The sequence below is a fragment of the Otolemur garnettii genome, unplaced genomic scaffold, assembly GCF_000181295.1.
Source record: "Otolemur garnettii isolate 467f Iridium unplaced genomic scaffold, OtoGar3 scaffold00117, whole genome shotgun sequence".
NCBI lineage: Eukaryota > Metazoa > Chordata > Mammalia > Primates > Galagidae > Otolemur > Otolemur garnettii.
Window position 1 is genome coordinate 1,835,270 of NW_003852512.1, and position 21,583 is coordinate 1,856,852.

A 21,583-nucleotide genomic window follows, 5' to 3' on the forward strand; every position below is an offset into this window, starting at 1 on the left:
AAGCTAGAAAGCTTCCGCACAGCAAAGGAAACAATCAACAGAGTGAAGAGACTACCTCTAGAATGGAAAAATATCTGTAAACTGTCATCTGACAAGGGATTAAAAACGAGAATGCATAAGGATTTCAAGCAACTCAAGGGCAAACAAACAGTCTGATTAAAAAAATGAGTAGAAGACCCGAATAGACTTTTCTTAAAGGAAGACATACAAATGGACAACTGAAAAATGAAAAAAAAAATGCTCAACATCACTAATCATCAGGGAAATGCAAATCAAAACCACAATGAAATACAATCTTGCCTCAGACAGAATGGCTATTATCAAAAAGACAAAAAATAAGAAAAGCTGGTAAGGATGCAGAGAAAGGAGACCCCTCATACACCACTGTTGGAAATGGAAAGTAGTATAGCCTTTATGGAAAACGGCATGGAGGTTCCTCAAAAACTAAAAATGGACCTATCATATGATTCAGCAATCCCACTGCTAAGTATATATCCAAAAGAAAAGAAATCAGTATATCAGAGAGCTATCTATACTCTCATATTTATTTTAAGCGTTATTCACAGTAAGCAAGATACGGAGTCAACCTAAGCATCCATCAACAGATGAATGAATAAAGAAAATGTGGCATATATACACAATGGAATACTACTCATAAAAGAAAGTATGATCCTGTCATTCGCATCAATATGGGTGGATCTGAAGGCCATTATGTTAAGTGAAGTAAGTCAGGCATAGAAAGAAAGACAAATATCACATGTTCTAAGTCTATGTGGGATGTAAAAAAGTGGATGTCATGGAAGTTGAGAGTAGAGGCATGATAGTTAACAGAATCTGAGAAAGGGGGGGAAGGAGGCATGAAGAGTTGACTAATAGGTACAAAGATATACTTAGATGAAAGGAGCAAGTTCTAATACATATTTTATAGTATAAGTAAGGGGAGTACATCTAACAATAATTTATTGTATGTTTCCAAATAGCTAAAAGAGAAGAATTAGAATGTTTCCAAAACTAAGAAAAGATAAATGTTTGAAGAGATAGATATCCCCATTGCCCTGATTTGATCATCACACACTGTATATATGTCTCAACATACCACATGTACCCCCAAACTATGTACAACTATTATATATCAATTTAAAAAACCTTAAAAAATGATCTAACATAGCAATAATCAAATCTCACTGTGGTTCCAATTCTTAAACTAAGGCAGTTCACAGTAATCCTGACTAAAAGAGCAAGTGCTTCTCCCAAATGGAAGCCTGATCATCAAAAAAGACTATTTTACAAATAGTTGCATACTCAACATAAAAAATACTTTGTCAAATATTCTGATAGGAAGTGCTAAATGAACAATAGGAAAAGCTGACTTTCAGGTATGAAATCTAACCATTTAAAACCTATGTGCGCAGATACGTGGATGAATATTAGCACTAATGAGGTAAAAAGCAATTGATAAGCTTCTTTAAAAATGTTTTGTCATCACATCATCTCTACTGACTCATTGAATTTCCTTCACTTTATGGCATACCTCATACCCAAAGGTGAAGACAGGGATTCTGGGATAACTTAGCCAGGGACTCCCACACTGTTGAACCCTGAGGGTGGATCCTATAACTGGAGGCTAGTCAAGACTTTTTCCAGAGAGTACTAAGAACTTGTGGAAGAAATTGCATTTAATTTTCATTTTGGTTCTGTTAAATGCCAAGAATGAAGTGTCCTGACTGCCAAAAAGAAAGGTAGCTGGGTCTGAAACAAATCTAGTCCAGAATTGGTCCACACATCTATAATTCTTATATATTTTTTACTATTACTATTCCTCATCTGTTTGCTCACATCTGTTGAATGTCTTGATTTTACACAATTATAAAAACAACACTATTATCCAGGCAGCGTGTTGCTAACAACTACCTCTGCAGGTCCACACCCAGTGCAAGCCCCAAGAGGTAGAGGGTCTTTGCCTTTCCCTCACTGAGGACCATGAGTGTAGGTCATATAGATGAACAGCATTAGAATGTGCTATAGATATTGATAAATAAATTAACAATACACCTCTTTGGATGCCCAAACTCTTTCTTTCAAGACTTCAGAAGTTCAAAATAGCTGCTGATGAGCAGAGGTGGTGAATAAAAAGATGAGTAAAAAAGAAGAAAAAGCCTCATCTCAACATCTGGAGAGGAGGCATACCTGAAGTAAGGAGGGTCCTGGGGAAGAGAAAAGAGCTTCCAGACAATGTCAATTCGAATGCTTCTGTCTGCCCTCCATGTGGACACATTTCAGGCCAAGGGCCACAGCAAGGAAAGAACTAAGTAAAGCTACCTATCATGAATCTATTGACCCCTATATTAAGGTCAACTGTTGGTTTGAATAAACTCTCATGCCTAGATCAGAGACACTAGCAGTTAAACTGTTTGCTGAGTCTATTTTGTTATGTGAAATTTAACAATTGTTCAATTCAGATACAAATGTGACACTTGTGACACACAAATGCCTTGATTTATTGATAGCCCTAAAGAAAGCAGAACTTTTTCATTTGAGAAAATAAGTCAGGCAAATAAGTATTTATACTCCTGTATTTGGGAATAGTGGAACATAAAGAAAGAACACAACGAATTGGTCAGGTGGCTTCCCATGCTGGTAAAGATACTAGGAATATAAATGTAATGAATAACTTTAACAAATGTGTTTTGTATTCACTTACTGTGTGTACTGTAAACCACCCATTTAATCATAGGGATGTGATAAATGAGTAACAGGGATCTCGGAGCAGGAGGAGACAGGAGGGTCAAAATCTTGCTTGATTTCCTCATCACTCATGAAAGTCAATGGTAGGAAATGATAACTCCCTTCTGAAGAGCTGAGAATTTTCTACGCCTCAAAATACCAGGTGTTAAAATACTTTGCATGTTACAGCTGCAGGAAGTTGTACGTCTGTTTATGGGTCAGCACTGCTTCTCCTTACTATGCCTACTACTGCAACACGAAATAACAAACAAATGGAAGGAAATATATCCCTGTGTCACTGGCCAAACATGTGAGGTGGACCCTCACATATCTAAAAGCTTTGTTTGGTTGAATCCACCATAGTCCATTTGTGCTACACAAGTAGGAAACTTTAAAAAAAAAAAATTTAAAGCACTTTTTCCTACATCATTAGAGGTAACTGAAAATCGTATTTCCACTATATTCAACATTACCTCCTGATGACATATAAACCTGGTCTTAATGTTATCTGCTGAACACTGTGGAAAAAAGAAACTAAAACACATTGTTTGATACAACTGGTAAATTTCCATAATGATGCACCCTCAACCACTCCCATCCCCAAGGCATTAAAATTGTTTCCAGATATGGAATCTTCTTACAGTGAGTTCTGGACTAAAAATAGCATTGTCAGGCTGCAGAAGTCAGGGATGAAACCGTTTATGCTGATTTTTCCTATAGTAGATCAACTATTAATAATTAGGGCTTAGAAATTAAGAGTACGTTTATAAATGTTGTAAGCTCCAGACACCGTCTCTGGGAAACAACATGATCACCTCTACGGGTGCCTAGTACCTTGAGGATATTCGAGGAGGGTCCCTAATCAATTGTTGGCAAATCTCCTGGACAATTTCATGCCTCAGGTTCTCTGGGAGTTCAGACGTGTAACCGGGCTCTCTGACACAAGAGGAACGAATGGAGTTTTCAGGAAATTTCTACTTCAAAGGTTACGATACAATGTAGAAACTTTCAGCTTCAAGTCTCCCCTAGGCTCCATCTTCTTCAGTGCAAATAGCACTGCAAAGAGGCTCATTCATTAGCATGTTTATTCCAGTTAATCACTGTTACGACATAGGCATGAACCAAGGAATATGTTATATAATATTTTTAAGTCTTTAATCAGACCAACAACCAAATGCTTTAAGTAGGAGTTGTTGGTGCTATTTTTATTGATTTTGTGACCAGGATGTATCATTGGATTTATTATGCTCAGGCTTTTCTGTTCTAATATTTGCTATATACAATAGTTTTACTGTTCAGGTTTCATTTGTGAAAGCTATCACTATCATTTCTTGGTATGTTAATTATGAAAGCTTGAGGGGATGATTCATATTCTTCCTCTGTCAAATATTTTTCATCTTCTGTATTATTACAATCTGAACTCGAATACTTTGGAGTTGTTATTTACATTGAACTTTTCCAAATCTTAAAAAAAAAAAAAATTGTGGGGGTAGAAATGAAGATCATCGATTACCCTCCCTTCCCCTCGCCCTCTCAGTTTGATGTAAACATTCTAAATTGTATATAAAATGAGCACATTGTACCCCCCAAAATTAGAACATCATTTCTAATTTTAACGACTCCTGTTAAATGCGGTGCTAAAATTCCTACACTCATCTGAGGCTCTTATGTGGAAGCGGGTGTTACATATTATGGCTACTGGCTACGTGTGAATTCCATCCAAGAAATCAATTGAGGCTTTCCCCATAGCTCTATGTCCAGAACTGTCAAGAGTAGTTAACATCAGAGTATCTGATTAATAACTTAATCAGAATTTTAGCATAGCTGTGTTATCTATTCACACATTCATCCCGGGCAAAACATATTAAATGGATTAGTCAGGGACTTGCCACTTATTAACCTTGGTTACAGCTATTATAATAATCAGAGAAATGCTTTAATTTCAAGTTTCTCTGTTCAGATGTCACAATACCCTTTAAGTAGTATAATCACTGAAACTAGTGCTGTAGCCTTTATTTTTTTCTTTGTGTCTCAGTAATTCACTTCTTATGTAATCTTGAAATGTTAACACTTTTTAGAATACCCACTAAAGTTTATAATTGGGCCCTTAAACATATATAAAATATTCAACAGGCCTGACAGAAATAATGTGATTAGTCTTTATACTTTTTTATATACATTTCTATTAATTATTTCAATAATTATGCATTAAAACATACATTTTTCTAGACTGCTTTATGACTAAGGGGGAAGTAGAGAGAAAATGAGTACCGGATTTGGGTGGTAAACTATTTCAAAGCATAAGTTTCATAGAAAAAAGGTCAACATGGAGAAAATGCCTTGATCACATTATAGATAAAAATGATACAAACAAGAAGACAGAGACTAAAAATAGTGTCTTTACCAAGACAGGAGACTCTCAGGCTAATCAGGTAAAATAAAGATGGAAAGTCTTATTTGTTCTCTTTCATAAGCTATTAAGCATTACCAAATATGTTGCAAGAACAATCTCCAAATGTTCAGTGTAGGTTATGTATTTAAAACTTAGAATTATTTCGGGAATTCCAAAATAAATAGTTCTATCATAGCAACATAGCGATAAATGTAAGATTAGTTTCTTCCATTTTTTCCTTGTATGTATGAGTGTGTGTGTGTGTGTGTGTGTGTGTGTGTGTTGTGCCTATGTGTGTGTAATCTCTTTATGTCTGGACTTACTTGCTAAAATTCCTCTTAGTATTTCTTGCCAATTATTTTATTCTTTACCTCCAAAAGTCTGGCATTTTCCTACAAATGTGACTTTTGCTTCAGGGATAACGCCATGAGACACTATTAAATATGCACCCCATGACCTCTAATTTAGATTACTTTTTTTTCCAACTTGGCCTTAAAAACAGAATACAGAGCCAATCTTATTCTATTTAGCTACAACCACTATTGTCTTCTTGATTTCTGAGAAGGTACCATCCTTAGTCCTTCTTACAGCTAAGAAACTAGACATTCAACCTGAATAATTTACCAGCTTTGGTTATTTTTCAGAGACCATAAAGACAAAATACTTGACTTTGAAGAATCAAACAGCTGGATATATCTAATTTCATATTCAAATAATGCCAAGTTAAATTTTCTTTCACATATTAATGAAACTCCCATTAAATGCAAAGACTAGTAAACACATAAAATAATCCGTGACTTGGAAAATATATTTTGGGCTTGAAAATTATGCTGATTTACTGGTGTTGTGCAAGAAAACCTAAGATGAATATTGCTACTTCTTTATGTTTGTCACTGCAGTAATTTTAATGATTTCTAGCTCAATATCATCAACTCAATAACTGAAGACCTCTTTCAAACATAAAATCTAGCTTCTTAAGCTAGTTTCTCTGCTTTTCTTCCTATAAAAAATTAATTTTACACATTTTCCACTTCTAGTAATACCACTCAGAAATACATGTGTGTCCATAATCACCCTTACATTCCATTAATGTGAACTGAAAATGCCTATTAGAAATGTCTAATCATCTAGCCATTGAATACTTAATCAAAAAATTTTATTAACTATAGGATATGGACCCCAACTGTAAACCTGGTTTAACAGTCAACACTTTCTCAATTTAATATTAAACTTACCCAATTCTATAGTTTATTAACTGAAGTATGCATTTAAGAAAAGTTATAATTATAAATTAGAATTTCTTTATGCCTATACTTTATGGATTGACATTTTCAATTGATAATGATCACTTTCTTCTATATTGGATATGGTGCTGCTTGTGTTTATTTTAAATCTATTTCCTTTTATAATTGAGTCAATCTCACTTTTGTAAATAGCTTCAATGATTCAACCAGAGAACTCCATTTAATTTTATTAAATTTGTAAGACTCTATGAGAATAACCCTAGAAGTTAAATTATGTTTAGTTGGTGATATACAGATTTGACAAAATTCAAACATTTGACATGCTACAAATATTTGATAGGAATACATTCATCACTCTGAATTGATCTATGAGTTCATCTAAACTTTAATACCCTTTGTGTATTAAAATATGACATAGAAATGCAAAGCCGTATTATTAAAAATTAGTTCTTAAGTTGTCACGTACTAAAATCAGAGGAACTAAACAAATCAGCAAAAGGGTAAGCCTACCATTCACAGGCTAACATATAGAACCATCTGAGGCATTGTGACATGAACCAACCCCTCACCCATGGTAAGAAATTAAACCATCCAGTGGGCTCCTACCTAATGGGTACAATGCATGTGTATATGACACACTTCCTGGGTAAAACACACAGCTACAACTCAGACTTTAACCTCACAAATGCAAACTATGTAACCTAATTGTATGAACTCTCATATTAATCTGAAATTAAAAAAATTAAAACATACACCAGAATTGACTTTTAATGCCCTTGGTTTTTAATGCAACTTGTCCTTCCATTAAATAAATAAATTTAAGACTAATAATTATGATGTTGAATCTAGAAAATTCTTTGCTGATGATTCCTATTTTTTATGATACTTATTGAATTTTGGAAATACATTAGGTTCTTTCTACTTCAATTTAGCTTTAGTAAGTTTTGGGAATCATTGGTCATTTCCTAATTTATTGACTAATTATATTAATTTTCTAAAGAGGTTTGGGATTCTTGAAGACATGATGTTAAAAACTGGGCTCTTAAGAATGATATTTACATGGTCTCAAAATTTCTCTCAATAGATTCTTTACCAGTTGTAAAAATACAAAACAAAACCCAGGAGCTATACAGTAGAAAATCAGACACTTTGACTGTATCATCTACTTTAATATCTCTGATGAGGGGCAGAGAGACATTGCATGCCTCCAGATGTGATGGCCCAAGAAGTTCATGATAATCACCTATGCAGTATTCTGACTAGACATGCTTAACCGCTACTGAATCATGAAAAATCATTAAACAAACTTCAAACTGGGAATGTAAGGAAGAGTAGACATTTTTCTTCTAAAATGCTGATATCATAAAACACAAAGAAAGGCTAGGAAATGTTCTAGACTAAAGGAGACTAAAGAGACATGTCAAATTAATGCAATAACTGACCCTAGACTAGATCCCGTACTGAAGGAAAATTATCTTAATATAAAATTTATTATAGTTGATCATCTGTGTCAATGCTTACTAATGGGACTGCAGGATCAAATGGAAAGTCTACTTTTAGTTCTTTAAGAATTCTCCATACTTCTTTTCATAAAGGTTGTATTAGTTTATAATTCCACTAGCAGTATAGAAGTGTCCCCTTCTTTCCATATGTAGGCCAATATCTGCAGATTTGGGACTTTGTGATGTGGGCTAATCTCACTGGAGTTAGGTGATATCTCAGACGGGTTTTCATTTGCATTTCTTCAATGATTAGAGATGGTGAGCATTTTTTTCCATGTGTTTATTGGCCATTTGTCATTTTCAGAGAATACAAATATTGTCTAACAAGGGGCGGGGGAGGGAAGGTGATTTGGTAGGAGGAGGGAGGACAATTGGCAGGATCTTACCTAATGTGCACAATGTGAGGGTGTTCAGCATGCTCCTGGTGAAAGGCTTAACTACAACTCGAATCTTATGCTAGAATTGAAAACAATGTAACCTCAAAGAATCATTCAAAAATTAATGAAACGAGTTGTTTTTTTGAAAAAACAAATAAAATAGATAAGAAAAGGAAATAGAAAAGTAAAATCTCTAGTAACCTCAATCATAAATGATAAAGGGGAAATTACAACTGAAAAAACAAATAAAATAGATAAGAAATAGAAACAGAAAAGTAAAATCTCTAGTAACCTTAATCATAAATGATAAAAGGGAAATTACAACTGATGCCACAGAGATACAAGAGATCATCTCTGAATACTCCCAGAAACTCTATGCTCAGAAATTTGATGATGTGAAGAAAATGGATCAATATTTGGAATCACACCCTCTCCCTAGACTTAGCCAGGAAGAAACAGAGCTCCTGAACAGACCAATTTCAAGCACTGAGATCAAAGAAACAATAAAATATCTCCCAACAACAACAAAAAAAATGCCATGGTCCAGATGGCTTCACACCAGAATTCTATCAAACATTCAAAGAAGAGCTTATTCCCACACTGCAGAAATTATTCCAAAAAATTGAGGAAGAAGGAATCTCCCTCAACATGTTCTATGAAGTGAACATTACCCTGATACCAACACCAGGAAAAGACCCAACTAAAAAGGAGAATGTCAGACCAATTTCATTATTGAATATAGATGTAAAAATTCGCAACAAAATCCTAGCCAAAAGACTATCATCAAAAAAGTCATACATCATGATCAAGTAGGTTTCATCCCAGGGATGCAAGGCTGGTTTAACATATGCAAGTCCATAAGCATAATTCACCATATCAACAGAAGCAAAAACAAAGGCCATATGATCTTCTCAATAGATGCAGAAAAATCATCCGATAAAATCCAGCATCCTTTCTTAATTAGAACACTGAAGAATATAGGCATAGGGGGCACATTTCTTAAAGTGATTGAAGCTATCTATGATAAACCCACAGCTAATATTTTACTGAATGGAGTAAAACTGAAAGCTTTTCCACTTAGAACTGGAACCAGACAAGGTTGTCCTCTATCACCACTATTATTCAACATAGTGCTGGAAGTTCTAGCCAATACAATCAGGCAACAGAAGAAAATAAAGGACATCCAAATGGGAGCAGAGAGGTCAAACTCTTCCTCTTTGCTGACGATATGATCTTATACTTACAGCACCCCAAAGACTCCACTACAAGACTCCTGGAATTTATCAAAAAATACAGTAATGTCTTAGGATATGAAATCAATATCCACAAATCAGTAGCCTTTGTATACTCCAATAACAGCCAAGATGAGAAGTTAATTAAGAACACAATCCCCTTCACAATAGCTTCAAAGAAAATGAAATACCTAGGAATATATGTAATGAAAGAGGTGAAGGACCTCTATAAAGAAAATTATGAAACCTTAAAAAAAGAAATAGCAGAAGGTATTAACAAGTGGAATAACATACTATGCTCATGGCTGGGAAGAATCAACATTGTTAAAATGTCTATACTGGCCAAAGCAATCTACAGATTCAATGCCATCCCTATTAAAATACCAACATTGTACTTTCAAGTCTTGGAAAAAATAATTCTTTGCTTTGTATGGAACCAGAAAAAAAAAAAAAAAACCCATATAGTTAAGGCAGTTCTTAGTAATAAAAACAAAGCTGGGAGCATGAGCCTATCAGACTTCAGGCTGTATTACAAGGCCATAGTGGTCAAAACAGCCTGGTATTGGCACAAAAATAGAAACACAGACATCTGGAATTGAATAGAAAACAAGGAAATGAAACTAACATCTTACAGTCACCTAATTTTTGATAAACCAAACAATAACATACATTGGGGGAAAGACTCTCTATTCAATAAATGGTGCTGAGAGAACTGCATAGCCACATGTAAAAAGACTGAAACTGCACCTATACCTTTCTCCACTCACGATGGACAAAATACCTAAATTTAAGGCATGAAATGATAAAATTCCTCAAAGGAAGTATGGCAAAAACACTTGAAGGTATCAGCCTGGGGAAAGACTTTGTGAAGAAGACCGCCAAGGCAATTAAACTGAAAAGCTTCTGTACAGATAAGGAGACAAAAGCCAAAGCAAATAGGCAACCTACGTAATGGGAAACGATATTTGGATATTTTGAATTAGACCAAAGCTTCATAACTAGGATGTACAAATAACTCAAATTAATCAACATGAGAAAAGCCAACAATCCTTTATATCAACAAGCAAGAGAGAGGAACACAACCTTTTCTAAAGAAGACAGACAAAAGGCTAACAAGCATAAAATATTCATCATCCCTAATTATCAGAGAAATGCAAATCAAAACCACCCTAAGATATCATCTAACCCCAGCGAGAATGGCCCACATCACAAAATCTCAAAACTGCAGATGCAGATGTGGATGTGGAGAAAAGGGAACACTTTTACACTGCCAGTGGGACTGCAAACTAATACAACCTTTTTGAAAGGAAGTATGGAGAATTCTCAAAGAACTCAAACTAGACCTCTCATTTGATCCTGCAATCCCAGCACTAGGCATCTACTCAGAAGAAAAAAATCCTTTTACCATAAGGACACTTGGTACTAGACTGTTTATGGCAACTCAATTTACAATCACTAAAATGTGGAAACAGCCTAAATGCCGACCAACCCAGGAATGGATTAATAAGCTGTGGTATATGTATACCATGAAATACTATTCAGCCATTAAAAAAGATGGAGACTTTACATCTTCAGTATTAACATGGATAGAAGTGGAACACATTATTCTTAGTAATGCATCCCAAGAATGGAGAAGCAAGAATCCTATGTGCTCAATTCTGATGAGGTCAATTAATGACCTAGTACATGGTGGGGGGTGGGAGAAGGGGAGAACCGAAAGAGAGAGGGAAGGAGGGAGGGGTGGGTGAGTCACAGTGTGTGACACACCTTTTGGGGGCGGGACACAATTATAAGAGAGACTTTACCTAACAAATGCAATCAATGTAACCTGGTTCTGTATACCCTCAATGAATCCCCAACAACAACAAAAAACAATGTAACCTCAAAATTTGTACCCTCATATTAATATGAAATAAAAATGGATTATAGTTGATAACTAAACTGTTGGTACATAAGAGAATATACCTACTCTTAAGAAATTCAGACTGAAATATTTAGGGGTAAAGATCCAGGGTACGGTGTACTCTCAAATGACTCAGAAAAATATGATAGATAGAACAAATGATTAAGCAAATAGAATAAAATGAATTGGAATAAAGTGTATATGGTGTTCCTTGTACTAGTATAATTATTGCATATTTTCAGTAAGTTTGAAATTATTTCCAAATAAATTTTTTTTAATATAAGGAACTAAAATTGGGATTATGAGGCCATACCTACCTTTTCCTGTTGAGTCCAACAAAGTTAGTCAGCAAATACTAAGAAACCAATAGTATGATCTCATCAAGGCACTGGGATACAGTAGTGAATAGGAGAAAAGGAATATATGCTCTCAACATGCTTACATCCTATTGGAAAGGATGAGTAATAAACATGCTAAATAACAATTTAAAGTAGTGATAAGGCCTTAAGGAAGATAAATGTAAACAATAAAGACAGTGAATGCCCTGCTTTAACTAAGGCAGTCAGAGATGGCCTTTTAAGAATGTCATTCGAGTTGCAACATGAACAATGAGAAGGAAACAGCTATGCAGGTATCTGGGGAAAACAGCCAAGTGTCTGTCAACTGATAATGAATAAACAAAATCTGGTACAACCATACAATGGAAAAAAAGTAAGTAAAGTATTGATACATAGTACAACAGGCATGAGTCTCAAAAACTTAATGCTAAGTAAAAGAAGTCAGCCACAAAAAGTCATATATGTTTCCATTTATAAGAAATATCTGCAAATCCACAGGAAGGGAAAGTGGATTAGTAGTTGCCTAGGACTAGGAGAGGGGATGGGGCCCATTTGCTAATGAGTATAATTTCATCATTTAGAATCATGAAAATATGTTAAAATACAGTGTGATGGCTGTAGAACTCTGTGAAAACTAAAAACAGTTTAAGCATATACTTTACATGAATTTTGTGGGTTTTGAATTATATCTTATTAAAGCTTTTATAAAAAACAAAGAATCAACAGATAGTAGAAAAGTGATTAGTGGGCTGGAGGATGACAAGTTCCAAGAGTATGGCCATGAGATTGGGAAGGTGGAGAAATAGGAAAATATTATTAGAGCTAAAAAGGACAAAGAACGAAGAGACCATATTTTTAGATGGGTCATACACAGGGACTCTGAGGTTACCAAAAATGTTAACATATGAATAACAATCTCAAGTGCTACAACAGTGACCTTGAGAACAAGGACAATGACAAGATACCTATTAATTGGATTATCTGCAGCAAATGCTGCATTTTAAGCTCCCATCTCTCTGCCCATCAGCAAAAGCATTATAAGTATATCAGTGTATAAACACATCTCAGTAGTCAAAAGTATCTCTACAAGTAATAAGTTGAGAGGCATGGTCACATGGAGATGCTTTCCATTTAATATTTATATTTCCAATAGTTAGTTTATTTAAAACAGTTATTCTTCACTGATTTCACAGTGGCCAAAGTTTTGTAAAGGGTGTCAAAAAACCATAAAACTATTAAAAACTAAACCAAATGCACTGAAATGTAATCTAAAAATTAACTTGAGTCATATGACATACTTCCTCTTAAAGGGAAGCAAATCTAAGCCATCAAAGAGTAAAACCAGTGAAGATAAGGTGTCACAACTGCTAAGGGGCTAGTGTTGTTTCATTTGTCACTGTTTCTGATAGTGATTTCTTGGATGGAGTTTACCTTCTGAAATGTTGTATATAGTATGTAAGGCCAACTCCATAAAATGAAAGAAGCAACTTGGTCAGTTTAAAGTATGTGGAAATAATCTAGTATAGAAGAAAACTTTGCTCCCTTCGTTCAGATTCCAAGTCCAACTGAGCCCCTGAGATCAGTTACACAAGGGCCTCATTCCCATAGCATCCAGCTGACTCTCAAAGAGACTTGGTTTCTGCTCTTGCTTCTAGTTTGCTATGGTCGTACCAGGACCATAAAACATGGGAGTAAAATCACTTATTCACGTCTTCTCTGGAAATACATGAATGGAAAAGGCTTACTTTTCAGAGTATTTCCACTTGTTTTTACATTTTGGCAGCTTCAACCTCTCAACTTAAGCTTACGATTCTTGATTTTCTATAATGTTTAGTTCAAGCAGTTTTGAAAAATTTATCATAAATGGCTTTATGGTAACTAAATATTCATACTGTACAGTTTTGAGAAACTCTTAAAGGCTTATGTACAACTCCTAACTATTTGTAAAGGAAAATCTAAGGTAAAAACAAAGTTCTCTGCACAATGAATAATAATCTCCTTGTAGTTTCAGAACTCAGCTTATACCATGGACAAAAGTAATATGTTATGAAATAATGGCAAATTATGATTCTCTGTGTCACAGATGGTTTCTCCCTGCCACTTGAGCCTACATCAAGTCTGTCCCCCATGGCAACAAGAGAAAAAGGAAGGGGAGGGTATAGTGCAAGAATCCTGAGATTACTCATGAAAAGTAAACTGCTATCTCTGTAACAATAATAATGTGGAGGTGTTGTTTCTTTATTTAATGGACAAAAGGGAGGAAAGAAATGGTGAAAAATATAAAATTGAATTAAAAAGAAATTGAAGGATATAGAAGCAGAAACGCAAAATAAGATAGGAAAATAGAAAAGGAGATAAAATAAGAATGCTCTTCCAAGGATCAGCATTTTCCATCATCTCAAGGAATAGACCTTCAGAAATGTAAAGGCAATTTGTTTGCAAGAGTGCAAAAAGAGTGGCATCAGAAACTTGGAATAAAGGATAAAGTGCCTGTAAAGTCATGGTTTCTGATTTCACTGTGGGGAGGGGGTCCTCATTACTATTCACCAATTACTTTTCTTAACCCCAGATCAGAAATTTTCATAAGCATCAGCCAGGGAGCTTTAGCAAAATCATCCATACACAGAGTCCACCCTCAGATATTCTGACATAATTGATCTGAATGTGGCAAAGAGAAGTTTTTCAAAGGTCCCTGTGTGATTTTGATGGGTAGCTTAGGCTGAGAACCATTATCCGATTCGAGCCTAGGTATTGGCAAACTTTTTTTGATAAAGGGAAGATTTATTGGTAAGTAGTTTAGGCTTTCTGGGCCATAAAGTCTCCATCTCAGCTATTCAACTCTGCTGTTCTAGAGCAATAGCAGCCATAGACAGCAAGTAAATGAATGCGTGTGACTGTGTTCCAATAAAACTTTGTTTACAAAAACAAGTGCTAGGCTGAATTTGACTCATGGCCTTAGGTTACCTACCTTTGGATATTAAAATGTTTCCTCTTCCTTTGAGCAAAACTGTTCCAACCCTTTGCCTATGTCATCCCTATGTCTTTGATTTTTTTTGGTAGACGACCTCTTACTCTCCTTTAGTAGGAAAATACAGGTCATCTGCAGGAAATCTTTCAACTGCTTCATCTATCACATGCAGACTCAGTATATCTATGTCTACATCTGTCCTTGTCTCTTTGCCTCTTATTACAGAAGCAGTGTCCCTTCTTCTCTTCAAAATGAACCTACTCCTTTCAATTATATTCTTCTTTTTTTTATTGTTGGGGATTCATTGAGGGTCTACAGAACCAAGTTATGTTGACTGCCTTTGTTAGATAAGGACCCTCTTATAATTGTGTCCTGCCCCCAAAAGGTGTACCATACCCCTTGTTCCCCCACCTCCTCCCTCTTTCCCTTTCTCACCTCTCCCCATCCCCCACCTCCAACCATGTACTAGGACCTTAATTGTTCTCATATCAGAATTGAGTACATAGGATTCTTGTTTCTCCATTCTTATGATTCTTTATTAAGAATAATGTGTTTCACATCCATCCAGGTTAATATAAAGGATGTAAAGTCTCCATCTCATCTTCTTTAGTGGCTGAATAGTATTCCCTGGTATACACATACTACAACTTGTTAATCCATGCCTTAATTCTGTCACCCTTTCACCTCTTCTGGGGCTCTACTCCATAAAAATTCCATTTCCTATGTCTTTAACCATTCCCTCTAGACTGGTTCCTTTCCTTCAGTTGACAAATATATTCAAGTGTCTTATCCTTCATCAAAGAACCCTCAAAATCATCCTCAACCCTGTGTCCTTCCCTAAGTACTCACCCATGTCGCCTTTTGCCTTAGAAAGCCTATACCTTCTGTCACTACTTCCTCTGTTCTTGTTCACTCCTCATGCTACTACAGTCTGGCTTCTGTTCCCACAACTCTAAAGAAAGTGTATTTATAAAGATCACCTAGGTCTTTCATAGGGTAAATTCACAATTCTTGTTTCACTTATTTTCTCTGAAGCATTTGACATCGCTCACTTTTTAAAAACTCTCTCCCCACTTAGCTTTTGCAATACCATCATATCTGCCATAATTAGTTCTTCTTTCTCTGCTGATATTCTCTAATCTTATTTGATAAACTCTCTTCTCTTATGCTGCATATTCTCATAACTATTCCCATGACATCAACCACCTACTCCATGTAATAACTCCAAGTTTTATCTCTAGCTCATGTCCCTTTCTCCATATTTTCAAATATCTCTTGCAAACTGTTATTTATGTATCATCTCTCCCAAATCTGCCCTTTTTTCTTTATTCCCATTTGGTTTGTAGCTTCATCAACAACCCAAATGCCAAAGGTAAAATTCCCTTTCTTTGTTACGACTTCTGATAACCCACTGGGCACTACTATGCAGATTTTAAAAATATATATATTTATCTGAAGACATTTCATTTCCATCCGTGCAATGAATGGCAACCAAACTTGTTCAACCATGTATAGTAGTACTGCTCCCTTTCCACATCCACTCAGCTACTCAAACCTGATGATTCCACCTCTAAAATACTTCAGCAATCCATCATTCTAGCCATCTCCATGGCATTGCTGTAAGGCACCCCCTAGTTGCCCCTCACCAAAATGATTTGCAATAACTTTCCAACAGTTTGTTTTTTACTTGCACACATCAGTAGCCGTTTACTTCCTTTGCTTTTTTTTTTTTTTTTTTTTTTTTTTTTTGCTTTATCTGAGGTCGTTGTTCTCTTTGCTAAGAGGCAGTTTATAAAACGACATGTAGCATTTCTATAGTAGAAGTCCATGCTTTTATGCAGGGGAAGAGTGCTCTTTCCTCTTTGGTGCTTTCTCTTCTTGATGAAGCTTAACATCTTATTGAACTTTTGATCTCAGCCCCACAAGTTGCTGAAGTTATTAGGACAGAACTCCATCCTAATAGTCTGGGCACGACACTTTAAGATAACAACAGAATGAAGTACCCACTGAGAACGGTGAACACAATGGTCAAGGGATTCCAAGCCACTATCCATAGGGAATAACAAGAAGAACTGGAAAATTTATCCTAGAGGATATTCCGATTTTTTTCTCCTGGAGCAGACTAATTTGGACATGTTTTCTCTATAAGAACTCCAGGATCATCAATAAAGCAGGCCTCCTCCTTAACAAAAACATAGTTCCTTTTCTCTAATAAGAAGTGTTTACTTACAGCTCCGTTTCCTTAACAGGAAATGCATATAAAGTGTTTCACACTTGGCTGTCTACTGGCCTGCCCATCATGAAAAGAAAGCCCACCAATCTATAATGCTAATTCTTCTGGAAAGCCTTCCTTAGAAATGAACTCACATATACGTTTAACAATTTGTTGGAATAAAGGTTAATTTGAATTGGGAGGCTAAGAATTTTCAATCACCAGTTCTCTAAATGTAATGCCGACTGCCCTAATTTTTTTGAGTGGGGGCACCTGACTTATTATCTAATTTAAATAATTTTCCCCAAATGATGTCCTATGCCATCTAGCATTTGCCTTCTTAAAATTATGACCAATATATTGCACTTTCTTATCATGACTGCATCATAACCTTAGAAAGCACTTCTTTTGATAAAAACTTACCTTTGCATCTAGTCCTGCTGAGGGAGTCTGTTGATCTAAATGAAGTTACTTAAAATCCTTAATTTTTAAATTATCTTATTTTCATGCACAAATCTAAAAAAAGAAACCCTTCTCCTATCATTTTATAATAATATCACTGTATTGATAAAGTGACTGATTTCATGAAGTTTGCAATATAGTCAAATCTTTCATTTAGTGAAAAGAATGAAACCCCTGCATTTATTAAGCAATCAGACAGTTGAAACAGCCTGATAGGAATGCTGTTAGGGACAAGGGTTTCAGGTGCATACTAATAATTATCTTTTCATTGTAATCTTTTATCATAATATGAAATGGACTATTTGATTGACCAAATGAACAGACCCTTTGTGGTCTTACTCTTACCCCACTTATTTCCCATTTTGGCCTCTAAAAAACAGGGTTGTGTCATGGTTTCCACCATGTCTGCCAAAAGTCTTTGGCCTTTGAAATAAATTCAGGAAATAGAGGAGAGCAAGAGCTGTTCAAGGTAAGTATTTCAGGTAGAGTTCAAGAAATAGAATTCTATAGTCATAAGAATAACCTCCTTCAAGGCCAGCAAGAGGGAAGTTTGTTTGCAAGCAATTCGCTCCAGTCTAAGCATCCCATCTTTTTCTGAAAATACAGTAGAATGTCCACAGCTGACCACCTCCCTACATTGACCACCTCAAGTTGCCCTAATTTTCATAGACCAGACATGTACCACAGACCTAGTTCCTTATGTTGACCATTTCTGTATGTTGATCAGTTTGTTACAGTCTCTTAGTTGATCAACTTACAGAAGTTCTACTCTATATGAATTCAAAACAAAGATTTTTAAAATATTCATATATTAAATGGTACCCTGAAATCTAAAGCTATTATCTATTGATAAGAATAATATCCTAATCCTACTATTATACCATTTTTGCTTACATTTAAATGTTAGAAAATTTTCAAAAGTTTAATTTGGCCTCATGTTTTATGATGGACTGTAGGCTACATCATTTATAAATTCTTCGGAAAAAAGTTCTGTTTTGATCAGTTTCTTACAAGTTCCAAACTTGTAAGAAAAAGATAAATAGGAATTTCTATGTAAGGAGAGATGAAATTGTGCTTGATAGAAAAATAGTATTTAAAGCAGAGGCAATCAGCAATCATGTCCTAATTGAACTGAGGGTAAGAATTAAAACTCAAGAAATCCTTTTAGAATGTTTCTTTATGTTCAACAGTTGAAGGAGAGATCTTATGGATTTTTAAGGACTAAACATGGATAAATATACAGCTAACTGAATTATAGAAATGGCTTTGCTTCCCTTAGCGGCATAGCAAGACAGACCACTACGGGCTACATAAAATAATCTAATGACATTACCTACAAAAGTGTTCAATCTTTCATATATATGAAAATTTTAGCTTCAAATGATTAATTAGTAATAGATATAATTTTTCACAGGAAATTAATTTTCCTTTGAAATGAGATATTTCCATCAATGACACTCTTCCCCTCAACACAGAAATCTTTAATGTTAACAAATATACAGCACATTTTCTTTCATATTAGATGAAAACTAGAACAACCAAAACATGCACATAGTCAAAGGCTTACCGAGGTGTACAAGTATCCCTCACTGTTCATTGCCAAGTACAGCTTTGTTTGAACTCCTTGAATAGCCACCACTCGAAGACCCACAGGGATGAGGTTAAACAGAGCTAAAAATGAAAAAGAATGTAAAAATAATGTTCTAAGTTTCATCACTTTTCAATGTTTCTAACAGAACCTTCTAGCATTCCAAATGTAGTATGTATTTGATGAAGATAGAAAAATATGTATTCATACATAAATAGATAGATAGAACCTCATTGTACATTTTGGTATACTTGACCCATGGTTGCAGTCACATAATTGTGGCTATAGCTATATATTCTCAAACACCCTGGAGATAACAGAATATTTTGGTCACAATTCCATGGTTTTTACAGTGTTAGAGGTGAGAAATATTGATGCATGTGGAATGATACAGTCCCAAGAATGAGTCTGTACATTAAAATATGTCATCCTCAACAAATTAAGTTTTTGGTTTTTTTTTTGAGACAGAGTCTCACTACGTTGCCCTTGGTAGAGTGCCACGGCGTCACAGCTCATAGCAACCCCAAACTCTTGGGCTTAAGTGATTCCCCTGCCTCAGCCTCTCAAGTATCTGGGGCCACAGGTGCCCACCACAATGCCTGGCTGTTTTTTGTTACAATTGTCATTTTTGTTTGCTGGCCTGGGCCGGGCTTAAACCCACCAGCCTCGGTGCATGTGGCTGGCACCATAACCACTATACTATAGGCGCTGAGCCCAAATTAAGGTTTTTGTTTTTATTTTTTTTTCAAATTAAGGTTTTAAACTGCTCCCCTAGATAACTGATGAAATTCTTACAGGCACAGTTAAAATCTACAAGTAGGGGAGATAGTCCCACACTCTTAAAAGAGATACTAGTCCAATGCTGTCATCGAAATTATCTGTATTACATTTTATGCAAAAACCTCAAAATAAACAGAAGCCTTCTAAATACGTCATTTTGAAGACCTATGTTTCCAGAGTAGTATTTCTTAAAGAACCAACATTTTACAAGATAGAGTTGAGAGGGCTCCTAGCTTGTGGTCTCCAAGTGTAAGGGTTATAGGAATAAAAATAATAAACTTGAGGGAGGTTAATTGTTGTTGTTGTTGTTATTTGCAAAGTACGTACAAGTGGGCAACTGGTTGGTGCCAGTGAGGACTTCATCGCTCCATTTGAAGATCTGACTACGTGAAACTTACACCCAGGCTTTCCTCACAACCACACACCACTCACTGGAGACAACCAGTGGGTGTCCTCCTACCACCAGCTGTCTACTCCCTCCCACACCGTGAATAAAAATAAAACAGTACATTTTTAAAACGTAGTGCTTGCCACACACATCTTTTGAAAATAGCCCATACACCTTTCTCTCAGGAGTCGTAGACCAATGTTGATGATTTTTGCCTTGTTCTGTAAGTTTGCTGAGGATGATAAATCAGTCTGCTGTGGTTTCTGTGAACAAGGATGTAAGGGAGTCACCCCATGGGAAAGAATAATTTTTCCGGGATCACGTATCTCTGTGCACATATATTCTGCTGCAGTAGGTGGGGTAATATGGATGAGAAATCCTAATGAAGAACTAAATATTCTTTGATGAGCCTACAATCCATCCTTCCCTTAAAATAATGGTGTTACCAAAGAGGAGCTAGGACATATTGTACAGTTCAAAAGACAAGTGTTCCTACCACATGCCACTGATGGCACTTCATTCAATAATCATCATATTAAAAGCTGTGCCCTTCTGTTATATGAGGTAAAGGAAAATAATTGCACAGATTGCGAGCCAGGATATCATGCTATATTTGACAATGCAATGCACAGACAAGAAGTCTGACACCTTGGAGCATGTCAAGTATATGTCACGTCTCTCTCTGTTGACGATGACTTGCTCACAGCAGGTGCTCATCATGAATTTGTGCATTGATAACATTCTCTGTGGTGAAAACACAATGCTACACTTTTGGAAAGTAATAGATCACAATCCCATTTATACAAAAGCTTATAGTTGAAAACAAAAACTTTAATATAGGTTTGCTTTAAAAGCCGTATCACTATATACCACTTGTCAACTGTAATACCAGCATATGCTTAAAACCTACTTTCATCATAGAAATAGATAACGAAGAATGATAAATGAAATTCAGAGTTATTTCTAGAACTTAATTGTTTTACATTTTTTCTGAACCTTCGTAGGTCCCTTAATGCAGCTTGTAACAAGTGGCAGACAGACAGAAAGAAGAGATGGATGTAATTTTCACTTTGTTCCCTAATCACTCTGACTTGGGATTTAATGACCAATGAAATGCTTAAATTTCAAACATCAGACAAATATAGGAGGAAGAGAAGCAAAAATCATCAGCAATCTATTCCTGGGATTATATAATCCTGAATAATGATATTAATTACATAGTACAATGTGATTACTTTTTATGATGGACTAGAAATTTCTATGAAGTCTGACTCAAAAACAAGAAACACCATGCTGGGAGGCCGAGGCAGGCAGATAGCTTGAGCTCACAAGTTCCAGACCAGCCTGAGCAAAAGTGTGATCCCTTCTCTACTAAAAATAGAAAAGCTGAGATGAGGCAAGATCACTTGAGCCCAAGAGTTGGAGGTTGCTGTAAGCCATGACACCACAGCACTCTATCCAGGGCGACAGCTT

General features: G+C 35.6%; 1 protein-coding gene across 5 annotated transcripts in view; it reads right to left on the reverse strand.

The window, feature by feature from the left end:
• Positions 1–21,583, reverse strand: part of FGF13 (fibroblast growth factor 13) — a 528,354-nt gene that overhangs the window by 55,380 nt on the left and 451,391 nt on the right. For all 5 annotated transcript variants that reach the window (XM_012809935.1, XM_012809938.1, XM_012809936.1 and 2 more), the window contains one exon: positions 18,922–19,025. In XM_012809935.1, coding sequence (XP_012665389.1) covers positions 18,922–19,025 — 104 coding nt within the window. The remainder of the gene's footprint in view (positions 1–18,921; positions 19,026–21,583) is intronic.